Raw genomic sequence first — 20,385 nt, forward strand, 5'->3', positions numbered from 1 at the left:
GTTTCCTCCCTTGATCTAACTAACTTCGGTACAGAGTCTTTTCAGTTGTCCGTTTCCTTTCTATCCTTGAATATACTGTTCAGAGCACAAATTGCTGTTCAACGGCATCCGTTCTCACAGAAGTAATTAAAATCATTGACATCCCCCTTTCAGCTCCCTGAGAACTGGAACACAGACAATTTCAGGCAATACTAAGCAATATGAGGTGCTCCCGAGGGGTGCAGCGGTCTAAGGCACTACATCTCAGTGTTAGAGTCTTCAATACGGACCCTGGTTACATTCCAGGTTGTATCACAATCAGCTGTGATTGGGAGTTCCATAGGGCGGCGCACAATTGGCCCAGCGTCGTCCGGGTTAGGGTTTGGCTGGGGTAGGCTGTTATTGTAAATAGGAATTTGTTTTGCCTAGTTAAATAACAGAAATTAGGTCATTTTTATTTCTAAAGCAATGTCACATCCATGCAGTGGCTGTAACTTGTCCAATATTCTGCCTTTGTTTTGGTACGACATTCCGGAACACTCTTGACATTTCTGGGTTAGAAGAGCCTAGTACACCTGTCTCACATGATTTCGCATTAACACGTTTCTGCTGATATGATCATGTTCGCTTTCAGCAAGTTATCTGTTGTATTATTATGGTGATGAGCAGGCCATCTCAGTCTCAGCTTTAAAACAGAGACCATTCAGGGGGAGGATCGTGGACAGATACTAGTGGAAATAGTGGAAGTTGAATGCATTTTCTCTGGTTACACAGAATTATAGTCGAACAACCACATTGTGGATGATGTCATGATTTTACCGACCAATCTGACTTTCATTATGTCATGGGATTATGATAAAAGGGGTTCGTAATGTTGGGACAGATAGACACCTAGAGTACGCCAGTTGAATTCAAATCTTGACTATAAAAATAAACCATGCTGTTGCCTAGGCCCTAAAGAGTAAAAAACAAGCAACACAAAAAATGTTTCAGTCCAAGAAATTCATTCATCTGACTTTGAAATATTATACTTTAAAAAAAAAATGGTACCTATTCCTTGATTCTCATCTCACATTTAGGACTTTCAAACACCTTAGAGTACATTGCTGTTCGTTGATGGTTGGCGCGGGAGGGGGGGATGAGAAATGTCCTAAATCAACATTTACCAACAGGGAGCCATTGGCTGATAATTCACTGCTGCATCTCCTATGATTCTCAAATGGAACACAGCAGCGTGTGGAATAACAGCCAGCTGATTGGCAGCTCGTCGGCTCGGCTCTCTGGGGCTGCTTCGACTGCATAGCATGGGCCAATATGACTTTTATGGTTTTTCCATTACAGACTACGTGGGCTGGGTCCCAAATGGAGCCCTATTCCTATGAGTCCCAAATGGAACCCTATTCCTTATGAGTACACTACCTATTGACCAGGGCCCATAGTGGTGTATTATGTGACCAGGGCCCATAGTGGTGTACTATGTGACCAAGGCCCATAGTGGTGTATAATGTGACCAGGGCCCACAGCGGTGTATTATGTGACCAGGCCCCACAGAGGTGTACTATGTGACCAAGGCCAATAGTGGTGTATTATGTGACCAGGGTCCATAGTGGTGTATTATGTGACCAGGGCACACAGAGGTGTATTATGTGACCAGGGCCCACAGCGGTGTACTATTTAGGGAATAGTGTGCCATTTGGGACGTAGATAAATAATTGATGCGGTTTCATCTATTTTATTATGCCTGAACATTAGAGATGAGTACTGTATATCCTCCGAGTGATAGTAAAGGTATTTTTCTCACATCAGCCTATGGTGAACCCAAGATGCAAAGTGGATTTAATGTGGCCCCTCAGGGCCACCATATAATCCCCTCACACTTCAAAAGAACAAACATGCTTACAGTATTTGTGGCACACATGCCACCGTGTATGTCATAATTCCAGAACATTACAATTCACTTCCAACACTGGTCAGACTGACTAACAACATGCTGGTGATACATTTGTCATTCAGGCCTTCTAGATAGCTAGGGGAAAGCTGTGATTCGGTCTCTTTCAGTCTAGTCTTGATGAAGGGATTGAAGAGAATGGGTGAACTGAACTGATATAAACAGTCGATTCAATACAGAGTTGAGTTCAAATTGAGTTTCAGTTCATTCCTAAATAACACCTGTAACTGGATGTGATGGACATGGCTCTATTAGGAGTATTCACGTGTTATGCCCAAGGTCATTGAAGGAGATGAGTTCTCATTGAAAAATAAATTGTCCTACCTGATAAGGTTCAGCTAATTAGCAGTATTACAAATAATAACGATACTACTACTACTACTAATAATAATAATAATAACAATACACCAATAGGGCAATTAAATGTATCAGAAAGAGGTTTCTGTCTTCTCTCAGTGAACTTGTTCTCAACTGGCCTATCTGGTTATATAAAAGGTGAAATAAAAAAATTAAAAATAGAACATTATCATAGAGATGTTATTGGTGTCTTTATGAAGTGGTGTCTTTAGGAAGTGGTGTCTTTATGAAGTGGTGTCTTTATGAAGTGGTGTCTTTAGGAAGTGGTGTCTTTATGAAGTGGTGTCTTTATGAAGTGGTGTCTTTAGGAAGCGGTGTCTTTATGAAGTGGTGCCTTTATGAAGTGGTGTCTTTATGAAGTGGTGCCTTTATGAAGTGGTGTCTTTATGAAGTGGTGCCTTTATGAAGTGGTGTCTTTATGAAGCGGTGCCTTTATGAAGTGGTGTCTTTATGAAGTGGTGTCTTTATGAAGTGGTGTCTTTATGAAGTGGTGCCTTTATGAAGTGGTGCCTTTATGAAGTGGTGTCTTTATGAAGTGGTGCCTTTATGAAGTGGTGTCTTTATGAAGTGGTGTCTTTATGAAGTGGTGTCTTTATGAAGTGGTGTCTTTATGAAGTGGTGTCTTTAGGAAGTGGTGTCTTTAGGAAGTGGTGTCTGTCTTCTCTCAGTCAATATAACATTAACATAGAGATGTTATTGGTGTCTTTATGAAGTGAGTAACACAGTGCCGGCCTGAAATAGACTGCAGGCCAGAACACAGAGTCTGATGCCGGTGACGTCATGCAGCAAAGGATGAGCCATGGATTCTCTGAGCTCACATTGCTAAATGACAGTCTGCTAAATGACTCAAATGTAACTGTAGTTGGAAGACATGTTTAGGTTAGGGGAGGAAGACAGATCAGTAGAAGTGTTGAGGTTAGGGGAGGAAGACAGATCAGTAGAAGTGTTGAGGTTAGGGGAGGAAGACAGATCAGTAGAAGTGTTGAGGTTAGGGGAGGAAGACAGATCTGTAGAAGTGTTGAGGTTAGGGGAGGAAGTTTTGAGGTTAGGGGAGGAAGACAGATCAATTGAAGTGTTGAGGTTAGGGGAGGAAGACAGATCATTAGAAGTGTTGAGGTTAGGGGAGGAAGACAGATCAGTAGAAGTATTGAGGTTAGTGGAGGAAGACAGATCAGTAGAAGTGTTGAGGTTAGGGGAGGAAGACAGATCTGTAGAAGTGTTGAGGTTAGGGGAGGAAGACAGATTGATAGAAGTGTTGAGGTTAGGGGAGGAAGACAATCAGTAGAAATGTTGAGGTTAGGGGAGGAAGACAGATCAGTAGAAGTTTTGAGGTTAGGGGAGGAAGACAGATCTGTAGAAGTGTTGAGGTTAGGGGAGGAAGACAGATTGATAGAAGTGTTGAGGTTAGTGGAGGAAAACAGATCAGTAGAAGTGTTGAGGTTAGGGGAGGAAGACAGATCATTAGAAGTGTTGAGGTTAGGGGAGGAAGACAGATCATTAGAAGTGTTGAGGTTTGGGGAGGAAGACAGATCAGTAGAAGTGTTGAGGGGAGGCAGGTTAAGACAGATGAAACAGTGAAGTGAGGGACTGCTGGTCTTAGGGCATATCCACAAAATCAGATGTGTAGTGTTATGCTAATGTGTAATAGTTTGTGCCTTCGGGCAGAAACAGAGAAAGCCATTGGGATCAATGTTTCTCATTCAGTCTCTGGAGCAATAGAGTGGCATAGCTATTTTTATTGGTCCCTCCTCGGTAGAATGTTAGAATATTCTGTTCTCTTGTGCATTATTGTCATCAGCACGGATGGAATTCTATCAAAGACCTTACCTTCAATCATTTTTAAAATCATTTTTATATTTTGTTAGTATGAATCCACTCAATTTCACCGTACTTTAGTTTTCAGAGTTGCATACAAAAAAAGGAAATATACATTATAACACTGAAACAATGTCACTGGAGTGGAAATGACTGTTCCTGCATTTGTTTCAATGGAGTCTGAATCGGGAGTCTTTCGTTACTGAGTGAGTCGAAATGAACTCCGGCAGAATCCCAGGGATAGCTGTAGGATCCTGACTTCTTACTCCAGAGTAATCATCTCATATTTCTAGTATATTTTCTTTCTGTGTTGTTGTGGATCCTCCAATGACAGTGTGTCGACAAGGAAGTCTGTACTCAGCTCGCCAAAACAGGAACTTACCGACAGAAACTGAAACATTAACACAAACCTCAAACATCTGTGATTTTTGAAAGGGAGTTACTGTCAACTGAAAAAGCCTTTTTTTGCCGATAACGCGTATACCCAAACGGTATGTATGGCTGCAGAAACGGCAGCGAAGTCAACATCAAAAACGAGTCACATATCTCTGGTTTATTGAATCAAAACGTGTCAGTGTGCTTTCATGTTATTCGTTGATACACGGTTATAGTTTCCTGTTCCAACACACTGATATAGATAAATGTTACTTGGTAGCTGTGAACTCTTTCTCTGAAAGTTGTACCCTTTTCAGGACAACCCCTGGACAGACAGCCAGTGGACCTTATCACTGAGTATAAATAGGACAGAATTCATTATTCAAGAGAGGTTTTAGTGAAAAATTAATACTTGCCCCCTGAGGAGACAATGTACCGCTTCAAAAGAAAAAAGGCAAACCTTTAAAGAGAAGATATATGTGGGGGCCTGAAGTACAGTAGTCTGCTCCTCATATTAATCATGTTACCACACAACGTAGCTACACTTCTAGAAAAGCACGGCGATATCCAGAACCAGTACGGGATTGTTCTACTCAGCTATGCGTTTGAGAGTGTGTGTGTGTGTGTGTGTGTGTGTGTGTGTGTGTGTGTGTGTGTGTGTGTGTGTGTGTGTGTGTGTGTGTGTGTGTGTGTGTGTGTGTGTGTGTGTGTGTGTGTGTGTGTGTGTGGCCACACTTTATGGATTACACATTTAATGAGCAGCACCTGAATCGCTCGCCAATATTTTTGGCCCGCAAGTCATTTACATTTTACCGGAGGTCATTGTTTCTGGTTCGAGAATGTAAGTCAGGGTAAATTGAAAGCCCTCGTTACTTTAGATGGATTTACTTCAGAAACACAAATGAAAAACCCAGCAGTAGACCGTTGCTTATCTTTTACCAACCCCCTCCTCCGTGGCGATGTGGTCTTAAAGATTATACAGTGTCTTAGATCACTCATGTACTGAGATGATGACACCAGAGTTGGCATCTTGCTTCCTGCCTGCCAGTTAACAGTTGAAAGATGGACTCCGTTGATGCCATTGTATCCACTTACTATCTGCCTGACCACTGAGCCAATAACAATAATGTATGGCTAAGGGAAACAGGAACTAATCATTAATGACTGCAAAATATATAACATATTCAGTGGCACATTGTTTATTTGCCCCCCCCCCCCTCTCCTCCATGGAAATGCATTGAAGGTACAGATTATTCAGAGAGCAGAGAAGCACCTCGATGTTTCTTGTTTTACATAATAATTGGGGGCAATGGGTCAGCGTGATAAATGCTTACTACATGTATAGAATGTAACCAGTCTAACACACGGCTTGTAGCTAGTTTGCGGTCCTTTGTGAAGGCCTCTTTTCATTTGAATCATATACTGGCCGTACAATAACCTTACCATAGTGTACTATAGGTACTATGGTTCAACAACTACTGCTCATCCAGGTGGGCACATTGGGCCATTTACCCTTCTATAGGCCCAAAGTATGTCAGTGTAAGCAAGTGCATTTTCTATGCATTTCTCTCCTCAGAAAAGATCTATAGATTAAATATGACTCCATCAAACTATTTCATCTACTTTCTATAAAAGTTTACTACCGTCTCCATTTTACATAAATCTTCAGTCGCCTACATTTCAGACATTTACTTAGCTGCAATGAATGTTAAGGGAAGAACAGGTTTAGTTTCCCCCCCGATAAATAGGCATATATGAGTTACTTCTCTGTAGCTACACACCTGCACAATATATATATATATAATCGCTGTTCTTTGCCAAGATCAAAATTGTGTGGCTGAGATGGAATACCGCTCCTCCTCCAGTCTAGCGACCTCTGCCATTATGGTGATTAGGGCTGATTGTCCTGCTAGTCCCACGCTGTGCCTGCATCCTAAACGCCACCCTTGCTACTTTTGACCATATCCCTATGAGATACCTTATGGGGCCCTGGTTGAAAAAATAGTGCCCTATATAGGGAATAGGGTGGAGTTTTTTGGGACTGGGGGGGGGGGGGGGGGGGGGTATGTGTGTTTGGTCAGCACTGATTGTGTTGATGCTGACAGCCCCCGTGATCACCGTCCATCCGTCAGTCCTCAAGGTCATCTCACGTAACGAAGGAGATCAATCAGTACCGTCACCACGACAACGCAGACGAAACAACAAAAGTCAAGGGTCACCACGGATAGAATGAAAACAGCTTGGCCCATTATTGTTGTTGTTGTTTGTATTGATTGAAACCAGAGATGTAGAGTAGTATGCCTATTATTATGCTGTCAGACCTTCAGAAAGAAAGAATAGCTGCGGAGTAGTAGGCCTTTTCCACGAATGTATGCTGTCGGGACTTGGAAAGGAAATTGTGGATGTAATAAAAAAAGATTAGCCCATGACTGACTAATTGTTGGATATTTTTGTTGTTGTTGATAGAAATCCTAGCTTACGGAGCAGAGCAGTAGGTATAACTTCTTGCACATTTGTATGCGGTCAGACTGAGAAAGTAAAAGGAGAGGTTAGTTGAACAGCATGGCTGGATGATAGACATTTATATTCAATTAAGTCTATATATTGTCCAAGGGGGTGTTTATGTCGAGAGAAGAAAAAAAAGCTGTCTCTTCAATCCAGCAACATGTATTTAATCAACACTAACAAAAAGAGCGAAACAAGTGTTTGACACGGGGTGTTCTGGGTAATCCTTTCTTTCTCTGTGCACTTTGTCCTATCTTTGTTCCTTTGTTATTTGTTTGGGTGTTCTAATCTCAACCCAGTCAATAATATTCTTTGTTGTCTGAAATTGTGTGTCAAAAAAAAACAAAAAAACAACAGACATTGTCCTTTGTTGAAAGTACCTCTCTGTGACTTTTCTGTTCTCAACTCCCAGATAAAGCAATCATTAGATGTTGTTTTCTGCCTGCAATTACTCTCAGTTACAATGGGTCAAATACGAGAGAACAGCAGAGGGGGAGAGATGGAGCGGACTAGGGTAGATGGATTGCAGGGGTGGAACAGTATGGGTCCCTGAAGTGCTGATAAATACATACTCAGCTCAGGGACTGGCCATTGTGTGACGATGAACCTTGGTGAATGCATCAAATGAAATTAGCCTGGAGTATATATGAATGACCTTTTTCCTCCTTATCTCAGACGCATTGTCTGTTTTTAAGGAGCCCATTCGTTACCTGCTGTTGAAAAGTAGGAGGACAGAGAAAAAGGACAATGCCGTCCTCACCGAAGCAGTTTTCTCTATGAGAGCTGGGCCGGTGAAATCCGTAACAAAGTAACTGTGATAAACACCATTCATAACACTATTTTTGACATTTCACAATTTTATCCTAATTCCTCTACTGCAAGAACTATTACACTACTGTACTGTACCGTCACATACACAATAATGGCTATGTCAGAGGCTCTGACAATCATCATGTCCAATCTGTCCTACACAGCCACCTTGACCTCCCAGACACATCAGCCATACCTCCAACACAGCCACGTTGACCTCCCGGACACATCAGCCATACCTCCAACACAGCCACCTTGACCTCCCTGAGACATCAGCCATACCTCCTACACAGCCACGTTGACCTCCCTGACACATCAGCCATACCTCCTACACAGCCACCTTGACCTCCCTGACACATCAGCCATACCTCCAACACAGCCACGTTGACCTCCCGGACACATCAGCCATACCTCCTACACATCCACCTTGACCTCCCTGACACATCAGCCATACCTCCAACACAGCCACCTTGACCTCCCTGACACATCAGCCATACCTCCTACACAGCCACGTTGACCTCCCTGACACATCAGCCATACCTCCAACACAGCCACGTTGACCTCCCTGATACATCAGCCATACCTCCAACACAGCCACCTTGACCTCCCTGACACATCAGCCATACCTCCTACACAGCCAACTTGACCTCCCTGACACATCAGCCATACCTCCTACGCAGCCAACTTGACCTCCCTGACACATCAGCCATACCTCCTACACAGCCACGCTGACCTCCCGGACACATCAGCCATACCTCCAACACAGCCACGTTGACCTCCCTGACACATCAGCCATACCTCCTACACAGCCACCTTGACCTCCCGGACACATCAGCCATACCTCCAACACAGCCACGTTGACCTCCCTGACACATCAGCCATACCTCCAACACAGCCACGTTGACCTCCCTGACACATCAGCCATACCTCCTACACAGCCACGTTGACCTCCCGGACACATCAGCCATACCTCCTACACAGCCATGTTGACCTCCCTGACACATCAGCCATACCTCCAACACAGCCATGTTGACCTCCCTGATACATCAGCCATATCTCCTACACAGCCACCTTGACCTCCCTGACACATCAGCCATACCTCCTACACAGCCACGTTGACCTCCCTGACACATCAGCCATACCTCCTACACAGCCACGTTGACCTCCCTGAGACATCAGCCATACCTCCTACACAGCCACGTTGACCTCCCTGACACATCAGCCATACCTCCAGCACAGCCATGTTGACCTCCCGGACACATCAGCCATACCTCCTACACAGCCATGTTGACCTCCCGGACACATCAGCCATACCTCCTACACAGCCACCTTGACCTCCCTGACACATCAGCCATACCTCCAACACAGCCACGTTGACCTCCCGGACACATCAGCCATACCTCCAACACAGCCACCTTGACCTCCCTGAGACATCAGCCATACCTCCAACACAGCCACCTTGACCTCCCTGACACATCAGCCATACCTCCTACACAGCCACGTTGACCTCCCTGACACATCAGCCATACCTCCAACACAGCCACGTTGACCTCCCTGATACATCAGCCATACCTCCAACACAGCCACCTTGACCTCCCTGACACATCAGCCATACCTCCTACACAGCCAACTTGACCTCCCTGACACATCAGCCATACCTCCAACACAGCCACGTTGACCTCCCTGACACATCAGCCATACCTCCAACACAGCCACGTTGACCTCCCTGACGCATCAGCCATACCTCCTACACAGCCACGTTGACCTCCCGGACACATCAGCCATACCTCCTACACAGCCATGTTGACCTCCCTGACACATCAGCCATACCTCCAACACAGCCATGTTGACCTCCCTGATACATCAGCCATATCTCCTACACAGCCACCTTGATCTCCCTGACACATCAGCCATACCTCCTACACAGCCACGTTGACCTCCCTGACACATCAGCCATACCTCCTACACAGCCACGTTGACCTCCCTGAGACATCAGCCATACCTCCTACACAGCCACGTTGACCTCCCTGACACATCAGCCATACCTCCAGCACAGCCATGTTGACCTCCCGGACACATCAGCCATACCTCCTACACAGCCATGTTGACCTCCCGGACACATCAGCCATACCTCCTACACAGCCACCTTGACCTCCCTGACACATCAGCCATACCTCCAACACAGCCACGTTGACCTCCCGGACACATCAGCCATACCTCCTACACAGCCACCTTGACCTCCCTGACACATCAGCCATACCTCCAACACAGCCACGTTGACCTCCCGGACACATCAGCCATACCTCCAACACAGCCACCTTGACCTCCCGGACACACATGAGCAAAGCCTTTCCAATGCATACAACCCTTTTCATTGCCTGACAATTTCATATTGACTCTCTCTCGCCCACTGCTCATGTCCTTGTCGCTGGTGACAATGACAGCGCGTGTCACCCTTTATTGCCTTCTCCTGAGATTATACCCTTCCTTATCTTCTGATAAAAGTAAAGAAAAACTAAATAAAATTGGGTTAGCTGCAAATAACTGGGGTAATTTAATCTCCATAGTAACCAACTCTGAAGACTCTGGAAACTGTTTGGCTAGATATACACCGCTGAATGAGTTATGTATTGGTTTCCATACAGACGGCTGCTGTGATGATTTTTACAGTGGCATTTCACTTATTACCCTGCCTGTTTACATTCCATGGGAAACATGGGATACGCCTGTCTGTCTTTTAAGTTTGTAATTCCATAAATATATCATGAATTCATGTGCATCCCATCTCTGAAACTATCAATCACTCATGAGATGGGTCTTGGGGGCTGAAATATGAAAGTTGAGAGAGTGCTGAGGAAATGAAAAGACATCCATGGAGTATTTAATATGTGGTTATTTTTTCTCTGATCCTGGTGTCAAATGAAACATGGTCCTCTTACACAAAATGATGCTTGTGACTAGGTCTGTAGTGGAAAAAGAAAAGCATCGGTACCTTTTGTCTAGCGCCTACGGGGTTAAACAGTCCCATTATTAGTAATGGCCGTCCATTTGCCTATCCTGAGGTACAGTTGGAGTGTTGAGGCAATAGAAGATGATAAAGTCTTGGTAATTACAAACTACATTATTTCTCTGTCTCTCTTATTTATTTTGTGTGCAGGTCTTAATAGTGAACCTGTTGCAGATGGTCTTTATTTAACCTGGCAAGTCAGTTAAGAACAGATTCTTAATTTTAATGACGGCCTAGGAACAATGGGTTAAATGCCTTTTGGTTACAAGTCCAACACTCTAACCACTAGGCTATCTGCCGCCCCAGGTAGCCTAGCTATGGTGGTATGGTGGTAAACAGCCTTGTATTTGTTCAGGTCTTAATGGTGAACTTGTTCCAGATTTAACCAGCTATGGTGGTAAACATCCTTGTATTTGTTTGGGAAAGGTTTATAATTATTAGATTCAACCCCCTAATGTCGATGTCCGCGACCCCGCATTAGCATACTTAAACGTTTCTCATAAAATCTGTCAGTTTAAGCTAGAGATATCTGCGGTGAAAGGTGACAGAGCTGGAGCTGTGTTTTTCAGACCATGAAACATCCCGACAATTGGTCTTGTCAAAAAATCAACTGTAGCGTTCGAAAGGTTTAGCAAATTACAAACTATTACGACCCCCACTATCGAAAGATAAGATTCTCAACATACACGTTTGGTGTTCTCCTTTTGACACCCCCAAAAAGCGTTTTGGGACTCGTCTGCAATCGGTACAGGTGATCTGCCAAATTCTGTCTGTCGCGTCCCAACAGTTTGGGTCACACACTATGTGCAAAGATGAGATGAATACTAACATGTACATGCCAGTTGTGTCTGAAGGCCCTCCTCCCCCGGTACCAGTTGTGTCTGAAGGCCCCCCTCCCTCGGTACCAGTTGTGTCTGAAGGCCCCCCTCCCCCGGTACCAGTTGTGTCTGAAGCCCCCCCTCCCCCGGTACCAGTTGTGTCTGAAGCCCCCCCTCCCCCGGTACCAGTTGTGTCTGAAGGCCCCCCTCCCCCGGTACCAGTTGTGTCTGAAGGCCCCTCTCCCCCGGTACCAGTTGTGTCTGAAGGCCCCCCTCCCCCGGTACCAGTTGTGTCTGAAGGCCCCCCTCCCCCGGTACCAGTTGTGTCTGAGGGCCCCCTCCCCCGGGACCAGTTGTGTCTGAAGGCCCCCCTCCCCCGGTACCAGTTGTGTCTGAAGGCCCCCCTCCCCCAGTAACAGTTGTGTCTGGAGGCCCCCCTCCCACGGTACCAGTTGTGTCTGAAGGCCCCCCTCCCCCGGTACCAGTTGTGTCTGAAGGCCCCCCTCCCCCAGTAACAGTTGTGTCTGAAGGCCCCCCTCCCCCGGTACCAGTTGTGTCTGAAGGCCCCCCTCCCCCGGTACCAGTTGTGTCTGAAGGCCCCCCTCCCCCGGTACCAGTTGTGTCTGAAGGCCCCCCTCCCCCGGTACCAGTTGTGTCTGAAGGCCCTCCTCCCCCGGTACCAGTTGTGTCTGGAGGCCCCCCTCCCCCGGTACCAGTTGTGTCTGGAGGCCCCCCTCCCCCGGTACCAGTTGTGTCTGAAGGCCCCCTCCCCCGGTACCAGTTGTGTCTGGAGGCCCCCCTCCCCCGGTACCAGTTGTGTCTGAAGGCCCCCCTCCCCCGGTACCAGTTGTGTCTGAAGGCCCTCCTCACCCGGTACCAGTTGTGTCTGAAGGCCCCCCTCCCCCGGTACCAGTTGTGTCTGAAGGCCCCCCGCCCCCGGTACCAGTTGTGTCTGAAGGCCCCCCTCCCCCGGTACCAGTTGTGTCTGAAGGCCCTCCTCCCCCGGTACCAGTTGTGTCTGAAGGCCCCCCTCCCCCGGTACCAGTTGTGTCTGAAGGCCCTCCTCCCCCGGTACCAGTTGTGTCTGGAGGCCCCCCTCCCCCGGTACCAGTTGTGTCTGGAGGCCCCCCTCCCCCGGTACCAGTTGTGTCTGAAGGCCCCCTCCCCCGGTACCAGTTGTGTCTGGAGGCCCCCCTCCCCCGGTACCAGTTGTGTCTGAAGGCCCCCCTCCCTCGGGACCAGTTGTGTCTGAAGGCCCCCCTCCCCCGGGACCAGTTGTGTCTGAAGGCCCCCCTCCCCCGGTACCAGTTGTGTCTGAAGGCCCCCCTCCCCCAGTACCAGTTGAAAGAAAATGTATGGAAGTACACAGAACCAGTCAAAAGTTTGGACACATCTAGTCATTCAAGGGTATTTCTTTATTTTAACTATTTTCTACATTGTAGAATAATAGTGAAGACTTCAAAATGATGAAATAATATAAATGGAATTATGTAGTAACCAAAAATACATTTTTGCCTTGATGACAGCTTTGCACACTCTTGACCAGAGCACCCACTGACCAGATCGCCCGCTAACCAGAGAACCCACTAACCAGATCACCTACTAACCAGATCACCCACTAACCAGATCACCCACTAACCAGAGAACCCACTGACCAGATCACCCACTAACCAGATCACCCACTAACCAGAGCACCCACTGACTAGATCACCCACTAACCAGAGCACCCACTAACCAGATCACCCACTAACCAGAGCACCCACTAACCAGAGCACCCACTAACCAGATCACCCACTAACCAGATCACCCACTAACCAGATCACCCACTAACCAGACCACCCACTAACCAGAGCACCCACTAACCAGATCACCCACTAACCAGATCACCCATTAACCAAAATGGCACCATATTCCCTACATAGTTCACTGCTTTTGACCGGAGCCTTACTGAGGCACCACCTACTGAGGCACCACCTACTGAAGCACCACCTACTGAAGCACCGCCTACTGAGGCACCGCCTACTGAGGCACCGCCTACTGAGGCGCCGCCTACTGAGGCGCCGCCTACTGAGGCACCGCCTACCTAGGCACCACCTACTGAGGCACCACCTACTGAGGTACCACCTACTGAGGCACCGCCTACCTAGGCACCACCTACTGAGGCACCACCTACTGAGGTACCACCTACTGAGGCACCACCTACTGAGGCACCGCCTACTGAGGCACCGCCTACTGAAGCACCACCTACTGAGGCACCACCTACTGAGGCACCGCCTACAGAAGCACCATCTACTGAGGCACCACCTACTGAAGGACCACCTACTGAGGCACCGCCTACTGAGGCACCGCCTACTGTATTAAAAGTAGTGGACTATAAAGGGAATAGGGTGCCTTTCGGGTCGTAGCCCTGGTCCCTGTGGAGTGGAAACTGATACAGACTGCATCCCTTTTGAGCTGTTTAATGTGAGATGTCACAAACAGACATAGCAGCACTCCTCTGGCTGTTGTCACAGCAGCAATGACAACTCTCACTGTGACTTCACCCAGGGAAAGCACTGCCGCACCAAATACTTTCCCCACGTAATTAGTTGTTCTTTGTACTGATCACTTATGTTTTGAGGGGATGCACTAGTGTTCCTTGCAAATGTATCGAGGCTTTGTCGTGTGTGCGCGTGTGCGTGTGCGTGTGCGCGTGTGTGTGTGTGTGTGTGTGTGTGCGCGCGCGCGTGTGTGTGTGTGTGTGTGTGTGTGTGTGTGTGTGTGTGTGTGTGTGTGTGTGTGTGTGTGTGTGTGTGTGTTGAATAATAGGTCCTATGTTAATGTTGTTTTTCCCTTCAGGAAAAAAAAGAACAATTCCTTGGCAAAGACAACTTCAACAGAAAAAAATCGCTGCTATCAAATGATTGACTCAGGGAATAGAGTAAGGACTTGTGCTTATTCAGTGAGCTGCATCATTTTTTCCCCCTTAATGAAGTTAGTGACCCTCTGAAAGGTGACACATTTACTGCTCAGGAGATGTATTCACTCAGACTCAAAGGCTGGGAGGCTGAGCAGGCCATTATTGAGAGGTTTAGGGCTCAATTCAATCTGGATTGACCAAGCGTTATGTATCGTGCGCTAGAAATTTAAAGGTTCTTTCTGATTGAGCCGACATACTTAGCGTTTACCGTGAATTCAGTCTACCCCCTAACACAGGGACATTGCCTTTAATGAGCCGACATATGTAGCGTTTACCGTGAATTCAGTCTACCCCCTGACACCGGGACATTGCCTTTAATGAGCCACATATGCAGCGTTTACCGTGAATTCAGTCTACCCCCTACACCGGGACATTGCCTTTAATGAGCCTACATACGCAGCGTTTACCGTGAATTCAGTCTTCCCCCTAACACAGGGACATTGCCTTTAAATGAGCCGCCATATGCAGCGTTTACCGTGAATTCAGTCTATTCAGTCTACCCCCTAACACCGGGACATTGCCTTTAAATGAGCCGACATACGCAGCGTTTAGCGTGAATTCAGTCTTCCCCCTAACACAGGGACATTGCCTTTAAATGAGCCAACATACGCAGCGTTTACCGTGAATTCAGTCTTCCCCCTAACACAGGGACATTGCCTTTAAATGAGCCAACATACGCAGTGTTTACCGTGAATTCAGTCTACCCCCTAACACAGGGACATTGCCTTTAAGTGTCAACCACTTCAGCGACACAGATTGAATCCGGCTCTATATTTCAGATCAGACTCCATGTGTCTCCTGGCAATTTTAATGAATCTACACATTTTTCACCAGTTCTTGGTCATTATAAGCAGGTTGGCTTTTGTTATATTCAATAAATTAATATCTGGCAATTAAGTATTTAAAGCATTTAAAGAATGCAATTAAGTATTTCAAACAAATGTGATTTTGGAGTTTTGGTTGGATATCAGTAATCACTACGCAAAAGTTTGATTTTGTAATTGGAATGGAACATTAATACAATAACTTCACTATTGAGAAAATCATTGTTTATAATTTTGAGCTGACTAGGTAATTTAATTAAACAGAGCATGCTCAACTTGTAATGTTAGATCTCAAAGCCATAGACACAGACCTAGGACCGTACAAGTATTTATAACATTATTACTTATGCCTATATGCAACATAATTTCTGAGACAGCTTGAAGCCGAGACCTTGAGGACTTGATGTGATGTTATAGCAAGGACCTCTTTTCCTCCGAGTGTCTCAGAACCATGACACCGTGGGTTCCTGATTGCTATGTTGCATACTGTTTTACATTCTAATTACCAGAGTTGACAGGTTTTATTGCTGGGGCTCAATGTTGAGGCCTCTTTCTCTTCCTGGACTCATTTCACATGTGATGTCAGCTCGAGCATAATGAGATAAGATAGTTGGAGTGCCTTGCTTTCTCCCTCCCTCCTTCCTCCCTCCCTCCTCCCTCCCTCCCTCCTTCTTCCTCCCTCCTTCTCCCTCCCTCCTTTCCCCCCCTCCTTTCTCCCTCCCTGCTTTCTCCCTCCCCAAATGTAAATAAACTCTACCACTCATAACTATACTCATTGTACCTTGCACCTCAAATATGCTAACAACAATCCTAACAATAATCCTAAAAAAGTGTGGATTCATGTGATTTTGTGATGTTCACATGTTTGAGTTATTGTAACTGACCAGATTTATTGAATGTCGAATAGATCACAGAATGCAAGGTGTGCCATGGTGACAGTGATTTAAAAAAAAAAATGATTTGGGATTGTAAGAAATATTTAAGATAACACACAATGCAGAGGACTAGAGGTCAAGGGAGGGAATAGAGAATTAACTACCAATGGAAATAATTGTTTTTCAGTTCAATATCTGTTTAGAATCTCTGTATGGGGTTTCAGTCCTGGACTCATAGTTACATGTGGCAAGTTTTCATTGGTTTGAATGGTCTATACATTGAGCCTGAAACAGGATATTTGTTATTTGGCCATAGGCCAAGTTTTATTGCAAGGAATTCTAATTGGTCAACCACAGGCTAGGGTTGGGGGTTATAAATGACATCCTATCACTTTGTTCTGTGGAGAATCACTGAGGACAGGGAAGAATGAACATCAACCATCTACTTCCCAGCATAACAACTATGATTTGTTATCTTTGAATAAACCTATTTTTCTCCTCCTGATTTGCTTTGGGGTCTGTGTTATTGAAGAATAACGTCAACTGCTAACAGGATGTTCATTAAATGTTGAATACAGTAAAGTCAATCTCAGACACCAACACCAGAGACAATTATTCCCAACTTTAAATAATCTACTGGGAATTCATTGACTATTGTAGGTAAACACAGGGAACCAATGGAAATGAAATGCTGCTGTTTTACTCCTTATGGGATGATTCAAGCATGTACTACTGCCTTTCATTTCTATAACAGGTTGACATTTACAGGTCACCTTCAGTCACATCTAGCAGGTTGACATTTACAGGTCACCTTCAGTCACATCTAGCAGGTTGACATTTACAGGTCACCTTCAGTCACTTCTAACACGTTGACATTTACAGGTCACCTTCAGTCACTTCTAACACGTTGACATTTACAGGTCACCTTCAGTCACTTCTAACAGGTTGACATTTACAGGTCACCTTCAGTCACTTCTAACAGGTTGACATTTACAGGTCACCTTCAGTCACTTCTAACAGGTTGACATTTACAGGTCACCTTCAGTCACTTCTAACAGGTTGACATTTACAGGTCACCTTCAGTCACATCTAACAGGTTGACATTTACAGGTCACCTTCAATCACTTCTAACAGGTTGACATTTACAGGTCACCTTCAGTCACTTCTAACAGGTTGACATTTACAGGTCACCTTCAGTCACTTCTAACAGGTTGACATTTACAGGTCACCTTCAGTCACTTCTAACAGGTTGACATTTACAGGTCACCTTCAGTCACTTCTAACAGGTTGACATTTACAGGTCACCTTCAGTCACATCTAACAGGTTGACATTTACAGGTCACCTTCAGGTAGACTTCTAACAGGTTATCATTCTCTTCTTGTCTTTTTCATATTTTATTCTCTTTTGTTTATTGTCTTTGTGCTGCAGCCATAGTGGAGGTGAACTTGGCCAAAGCCCTGGCGGAAGCCTCAGAGACGTGCACCCAGGAATGTCTGATCCTGGGCCACTCCGACAGCTGCTGGATGCCCCCCTCCCTGGTGACCCAGTTCCAGTCTCCTTCCAACACGGGTACCCTGCCTACCCTGCCCTCCTTTGGCTTCCAGCACCAGCAGAGCTCCCCATGGGCCAGAGGAGCCAAGGCGGATGGGCGTCAGTGCCATACCCTGGGCAGGTCTGTGCCCAAAGACGATCTGGCTAAAGGGATGAACCGGCCGCAGTTCTACAACACTCTGGAAAGACACTGCAGCAGCAAGAGTAAGGAGTCTGACCCCATCAAGGTCATCCCTCTGGCCAGCTTTTCCTCGTCTTCGTCAGGCCAGCAGACCCCAGCCAACGGAGGATCCTCTGCCTTCTTACATGAGCATCAGCTGTAAGGGACCAGAGTAACACCAACCAGTTTGTCTAATGCATCTTGATGTATATTTAACATCAGCTGTAAGGGGCTGTAAGGGGACAGAGTAACACCTACCAGTTTGTCTAATGTATCTTGGTGTATATTTAACATCAGCTGTAAGGGGCTGTAAGGGGACAGAGTAACACCAACCAGTTTGTCTAATGTATCTTGGTGTATATTTAACATCAGCTGTAAGGGGCTGTAAGGGGACAGAGTAACACCAACCAGTTTGTCTAATGTATATTGATGTATATTTAACATCAGCTGTAAGGGGCTGTAAGGGGACAAAGTAACACCAACCAATTTGTCTAATGTATATTGATGTATATTTAACATCATCTGTAAGGGGCTGTAAGGGGACAAAGTAACACCAACCAGTTTGTCTAATGTATCTTGATGTATATTTAACATCAGCTGTAAGGGGCTGTAAGGGGACAGAGTAACACCTACCAGTTTGTCTAATGTATATTGATGGTTTCTAATTTGTATGTGAACATGGAATGTGGAGCAAGGGACAAAACTGTTTCTCACTCTCCACAATGTTGTTCCTCACTCTCCACAATGTTGTTCCTCACTCTCCACAATGTTGTTCCTCAGTCTCCACAATGTTGTTCCTCACTCTCCACAATGTTTTTCCTCACTCTCCACAATGTTGTTCCTCAGTCTCCACAATGTTTTTCCTCACTCTCCACAATGTTGTTCCTCAGTCTCCACAATGTTTTTCCTCACTCTCCACAATGTTGTTCCTCAGTCTCCACAATGTTGTTCCTCAGTCTCCACAATGTTGTTGCTCAGTCTCCACAATGTTGTTCCTCAGTCTCCACAATGTTATTCCTCAGTCTCCACAATATTGTTCCTCAGTCTCCACAATATTGCACAGAAGTGGATCTGACAATGGCTGTAATCATAAAATGAATGAATGACAGACTTGTTTGAAGTAAAGCCTAGCTAAATATGTGTTCAAATGTAATCCATGTCCACTATATAAATGGTAATCCTATACCAAAGTAGATCCACAACAGAAACAAAATATATAAAACGTCATAATTTAAGTTTGGTAGAGATTTTTGCTGATCAGTAATCAACATTTCTTTTTTGGCCACTATGCGTATTGGAACCAGCTCAGCGGAACCTTCCTACACACAATTTACTTACCGATAAACGAAACGCAAACACACAATATGGACGGACACACACACACACAGGCATGGATGGACACACACACACACACACGCATGGACGGACACACACACACACACGCACACACGCATGGACGGACACACACACACACAGGCATGGATGGACACTCACACACAAACGCATGAACGGACGCACAAACACACATGCATGGACGGACACACACACACACACACACACACACACGCATGGACGGACACACACACACACACACACACACACACAAGCATGGATGGAACTTGTGAACCCAAAGTGAATGGTGTATATGTCCAATCTCTGGTGAAATATTGCTTAGAGTATCCAGCAAGACATTCAGCTCCAACTGATGATCCAAGGTACCTTTTCTCTTGCCTGAATATGTTGATAGAATCCCGTCGTGTTCAGGGGTCTGCAGACACATACCTAAGACTCAATGGACAACAAAAAAAATTCCACTCTGTGTCGTGCTAACACTTTATATAAACATACAGCACAGGGTCGTCCCCCATGATATGACCAACACTGATTCTCTTCAGACGTTTCTTGTATGGCGAGTTGTGATGCCTTTGACACCCCTTTCCCCGCCCTCTATTGCAAACCTACTCGTTTTCTACATTATCTTTCCCACCTAATAACAACCTACTCATTTTCTACATTATCGTTCCCCTGTAATAACAACCTATTCATTTTCTACATGATCTTCCCCTGTAATAACACCTACTAATTTTATTACATTATCGTTCCCCTGTAATAACAAACTGCTAATTTCCAAAATGATCTTACCCACCTAATAACAACATACTCATATTTCTACATTATCGTTCCCCTGTAATAACACACTACTAATTTCAGCATTATCTTACCTACCCACTAAGAAGCTACTCATTTACAGCATTATCCTACCCACCTAATAACAAACTATTCATTTTCAACATTATCTTACCCACCCAATAGGAAGCTACTCATTTACAACATTATCCTACCCACCCATTAACAACCTATTCATTTACAACATTATCCTACCCACCCAATAGGAACCTAC

The 20,385-nt window shown here is 45.5% G+C and overlaps 1 protein-coding gene across 1 annotated transcript in view; it reads left to right on the forward strand.

Moving 5' to 3' along the window:
* The window catches only part of LOC129858511 (protocadherin-11 X-linked-like), a 285,587-nt gene extending 266,368 nt beyond the window's left edge, over positions 1 to 19,219 (forward strand). The window contains exon 7 of the mRNA XM_055927801.1: positions 17,702 to 19,219. Within this exon, the coding sequence (XP_055783776.1) occupies positions 17,702 to 18,147 (446 nt within the window). The 3' untranslated portion in view covers positions 18,148 to 19,219. The remainder of the gene's footprint in view (positions 1 to 17,701) is intronic.
* Positions 19,220 to 20,385: the final 1,166 nt, after the last annotated feature.

This window comes from Salvelinus fontinalis, chromosome 6 (assembly GCF_029448725.1).
Source record: "Salvelinus fontinalis isolate EN_2023a chromosome 6, ASM2944872v1, whole genome shotgun sequence".
In the NCBI taxonomy this organism is placed as follows: domain Eukaryota; kingdom Metazoa; phylum Chordata; class Actinopteri; order Salmoniformes; family Salmonidae; genus Salvelinus; species Salvelinus fontinalis.